The 5,017-nt window shown below is 37.6% G+C and overlaps 1 protein-coding gene across 1 annotated transcript in view; it reads left to right on the top strand.

The window, feature by feature from the left end:
- Positions 1–5,017, top strand: part of LOC106530133 (non-histone chromosomal protein HMG-14) — an 11,667-nt gene that overhangs the window by 1,541 nt on the left and 5,109 nt on the right. Inside the window, exons 2-5 of the mRNA XM_014025708.1 lie at positions 1,127–1,156; positions 1,264–1,293; positions 1,373–1,414; positions 1,499–1,606. Coding sequence (XP_013881162.1) covers positions 1,127–1,156; positions 1,264–1,293; positions 1,373–1,414; positions 1,499–1,606 — 210 coding nt within the window. The remainder of the gene's footprint in view (positions 1–1,126; positions 1,157–1,263; positions 1,294–1,372; positions 1,415–1,498; positions 1,607–5,017) is intronic.

Below are 5,017 nucleotides of genomic sequence, written 5' to 3'. Positions count from 1 at the left end.
GTGTTAAACTCTGTATAAATGCTCCACAAGCTAATATCTGCTAACAGTTCAATAAGTAACAGTGATTACATGGACTTTATAAGATAACAGCTTTTCTGACATTATTTAAAAAACATTAGATAGATTATATCAACTGTCAAATATTGATAATAATCGTATTATTATTATTATTATTAATAGTTTTAATGATTTCTACATGGTCAGTCCTTATTTTCTGCTCTGTTGTCAACATGTACAGTAATGGGAAATCCAGTCTTGACCGTTTAGCGTTAGCTGTTAGCTTCTCCAGCCGATCACATGGTCACATGGTTTCTGCGCACTCCAGTTGTTCTATATAAACTCCTTGGTTCATTGTCAGTTAGAGGTGTAACAGTACATGTATCTAATACAGGTTTTTATTTGACCAGTTTGTCTTCTGAAGACGCTCTGTGTTGAAGGATCAGTGGATCTGTGTTCGACTACTCCACCTAGGCTGTATTTTTGAGCTCAGATCCACTGAGAAACTTGTTATAATCACAATTAATTACAATAAATTACAAGTTAAGAAGGACATGTATTTAAAAATATCAAACTGTGGTAATAAAAATTATGTTTGTATTTCAAATGTTATTTCTATTAATTATTTTTTCTTTAGATGTGGTCTTATTTTGATTAGCTGTTAAACAGCCTGTTTCACTTTAATACTTGTTTGCAATAAAATACTTTATTGTTTGTCTCACTCCCATTCCTTGTTTTTGCATTTCAAAGGACCTCCTTCAGATCAACAGTGCAAACTGGGAATTGTTGCCATTTTTCAACTGGTCTTAAAATTCTGTTCAGGACTGAATAAATGACTTCAGTAATAATTTACGATGTTGGAAAAAAAKCCATGAAATTCCAAACTGAAAGTGTATTATCATATCTACAGTCGTTTTAAATGATAAAATATCACTGTTTGAATACATCTAATATGTCCTCAAAGAGCTGCTGTAATAAATGTGTGGTTGGTAAAAAGCTGTTATTTAATGTAAAGTGTGTAAAGTGTGTAAAGTGTACACACAGCTGATTTAATCAGACCTGCAGCTTGGCTTCCTGTCTTGGATCGATGTTTTCAGTGACTTAAATATTACTTTTATCTTTCCTGTAGGCAGCAGCTGCAGGAGGTGCTGACTCAGCAGTAAGTACCCATCACAACTTTTATTCAGGGTATTTGTGTTTACATGTAGTGCAGRTGTTGTTTACGCCCAGCATGTGTCAGTAACACACTGTTTGTTCACTCCACAGCCCAAGAGGAGATCCCTCAGGCTGAAYGACGTAAGAACAAAAACACCGATCTGGTTGTAATAAAACCGTTCACTGTTGAAAGCTGCTGTTTTGTTTTTCATCCACACAGAAGCCTGAGCCTGCGAAGGTAGAGGCCAAAGCCAAACCAAAGGTAGGGTCTTCATTTGGACTGTTTTCAGCCCCCGTCGTTTGTTTGACTGATTTTAATCTGACTGTTAAATGTTTGTGTTTGCAGAAAGGACCTGCTAAGGGAAAGAAAGCCAAGGAGGTGGAGAAGGCCAAGCCTGAAGACAAAACACCGGAGAGCCCGGCTGAGAACGGTGAAGCCAAATCTGAGGAGGAGGTGAGCGTTTTCACGTGGATCAYTGTTTGTTTGAAGGGATCCGGATCCTGAGGAGCCGTTTGTTTCATAGAGCCGCTCATAACATTCGTACAGTTTTCATCAGTTACATCATGATTCCTGCAGATCTGTAAAAAGTCTTAAAAGGCCTTAATTAGRCTTAAAATGTATTAAATCAAWCTTCTGAAGTCTAAATGTGAACACATTGTAAGTAGGATTATTGTATTTTGTCTCAAATATTAAAATAATTGGTAACATTTATTTATTCTTGAAATATTCACATGCAGACATTCCTCTTTGACATCACTTCCTGTTATTTCACATGCAAATATCTCAATTGTTCATCTGAGCAACGTGAAACTCATTTTTTTTTTTAATGAAGCCCAGGAAGTCCAACATTTCACTGATCACATCAACTCTGTGGATGAATATATTAAGTTCACACGAGAGGATATAAAAAATGGCAGGTTGGCGTTCCTGGATTGCGATGTCTCGGTTTCGGATGGAGGACGGTTGGAAAGTGGCGTGTATCGTAAGCCCACCCACACAATATTTGCGTTTTGACTCCCACCACCCACTGGAACACAAGTTAGGAGTGATCAGGACTCTGTACCACAGAGCAGACAGTGTCCCTACAAACCCAGGAGCCAGGCAGAAAGAGAAATCACACACGACAGGCCCTGGAGCAGTGTGGTTATCCTGACTGGGCTTTCCTGAAAGCAGACAGGAAACACAGACAGGATTCCATGCAACCTTCAGGTGAAAATGAAGACCCCAAACCCAGACCCAAACCAGTGGTTATTCCGTATGTTGCGGGTGTTTCGGAGAAACTGAGACGTTTATTCTCTAAACATGATGTCCCAGTGGCTTTCAAACCCCAAAACACATTACGGCAAAGGCTGGTTCACCCCAAAGATCCGGTGCCCCGGCACAAACAGAGCAATATTGTATATGCTGTTAAGTGCCAGGAGGACTGCGACCAGTTATACATCGGGGAAACAAAGCAGCCACTGTTCAAAAGAATGTCCCAACACAGACGAGCTACATCTAATGGCCAGAACTCTGCAGTTTTCACTCATTTACAGGCCAGCGGTCACTCTTTCAGAGATGAGGATGTTCTCATTCTTGATAGAGAGGAACGTTGGTTTGAGAGAGGAGTAAAAGAAGCCATTTTTGTGAAGAAAGACTGTCCATCATTAAACAGAGGTGGAGGCCTCCGTTTTCAGCTGTCCCCCTCCTACAGCGCTGCTATTGCCAGTATCACTCCACACCCTGTTAACAATAGGTGTTAATTAGGTGTCAACAATAGCCATGTGATGTGAGTATCAGTCACATGGAGGCAGGGCTTAAAAGCCTGAATTTTGCCTGAAACTCTCAGACTGAAGAAGTCTCTTGGAGGAGAGACGAAACGTTTCATTAGAGAAGAACCCGTCCAGAAGACCTATACWATTTTTTTCTTTTTGATTTTTTACCTGGATTACTGAGATACATCAGGACATTTTGTAAAATGTTTATGTATTTCCAAAAAATGTTTTCATATTTCGTACAAACATTTTACACAACAGGCTTTTTAAGGTTTCATCTACAGCAAGCTCGGGTTGAGAGCCCACTGTGGGTCCTAAAACTCCAAAGTTTGGGTCATTAGAGGATTTTCAGAAATTAAATTAAGTTTAAAACTGATTGAAAGGATGTTTTTTTATCTATATTTGACAAAATAGCTGTTAGATGTGGATAAAAACAATTGTCTATTAGCAATATTTCAATACTTCAACCAAAAATACTTATGAGTTTCTGAGTATTTGTTTGTCATTTGTGTTTATTGTGAAATTGGTTTTAAATTTAATTTSACTTGGRATGAAAAAGTCTTTAAAAAGTCTTAAATTTAACTTGTCTTAAACTGTAGGAGCCCTGTGTTACGTGGGTGGAACCACGTGTTTAGTTGAGCAGAAACCCCCTGCTCTTTCCCCCCTGAGCCATTTAAGGATGAAAAAATAAAGATATGAGGAATAAAAAAATACAACAACTGGCTCTTTACTGCCTGCGACTCAGCTCCTATTGTTCGTTGTAAAGAGCCGTTCAAAAGATTCATTCATGAACGTCTCATCCCCTTTAAAAACTCTTAAATTCACGAATCTAAAATTAAGACCTTTAAAAATCTTAAATTTGTTAAAAAATGTGCCAGTTGGTCTTAAATTTTAATCAAAGATCCTAAATTTTGTCGGGCAGAAGTGATTAAAGTTCTCCATCTCTGCAACACAACTCCTCATAGTGGGTTTGTTGTGATGGATTAACTGACTCTGCTTTCAACCAATAAAAAGAACCAGAGCCACAGTTTTAGCCAATCAGAGCAGGGCAGGMCGGGTCCTGCAGTCTGTGAGCAGAATCAGAACCGCTGGTGTAGTAATGTTCGTTTCTTGGACTTCACCCCGTAAAGGTGAAGTTATGTAATAAATGATTACACATGTTTGTGTGACCAGTTCACTGCAGCRGAGGACAGATCTGAGTTTTTACACCGTGAAGCGAGTCCCGACCTGTCCTGGTCTTAAAGTCTACCTGTTCAGAGCGTTGTGCTTGTTTTACACAGGTGACAGGAGGCTGCACCTGCTGCTTTAGTTCTTATTAAACAATATTAATGAAGATAAAGATGAATATTTGTTCATCCCAAATTACATCAAAGATGTTTGTCTCTGTTTAATGTTTCCCTCAAACTCGTGAAGAACAAGTTAATTCTACAAAAAATTAAACAATGAGCTGTTTTGTACGATGGAGTATTAGGGACACACAACAAGATTTTTTTTATTATTGTGGGATTAAAGTCATAATTTTATGAGATTAAAGTCATTATGAGAAAATATTTATAATCTTACATGAAGTGTCCATTTTCTGTTCCTCATTTTGCCCACACCTGCTGTACAGCCACGTGTGTGTGTTTATAAAGTTGTCTGTGATGACTTGGGTCACTGTTAGATTAATGTGCTTTAATCCAAATTAACTACGTGACTAAATCTGTAAATGCATCCATTAATTACAACAGATTCAGTTTATAGTCGTTTGCACAATTTCCAAGTCCTGCTGCTGATAATTTGATGCTAATGTGCTAAAAGATTATTTATTTTATGCAATAKTAAAGAACAACTTGATGTTGCTCAACTTTCCTCATTTTAATGCAGTAACTGCTTGTGTTTTCAGCTGCAATATTATGACTTTATTTTTATCCGACTTTAACCTCGTAATATTACGACTTTAACCTCGTAATATTACGACTTTAACCTCGTAATATTACGACTTTTTTCTTGTGATATTACATTATTCTTGTAATAGTATGCCTTTTTAATCTCGTAATATTACGACTTTAATCTGGTAATAGTATGCCTTTATTCTCGTAATATTACGACTTTAATCTGGTAATAGTAT

The sequence above is a fragment of the Austrofundulus limnaeus genome, unplaced genomic scaffold, assembly GCF_001266775.1.
Source record: "Austrofundulus limnaeus strain Quisiro unplaced genomic scaffold, Austrofundulus_limnaeus-1.0 Scaffold493, whole genome shotgun sequence".
Lineage (NCBI taxonomy): Eukaryota > Metazoa > Chordata > Actinopteri > Cyprinodontiformes > Rivulidae > Austrofundulus > Austrofundulus limnaeus.
The sequence above is the reverse complement of the archived record's forward strand: the minus strand, read 5'-3'. Positions and strand labels throughout refer to the sequence as shown.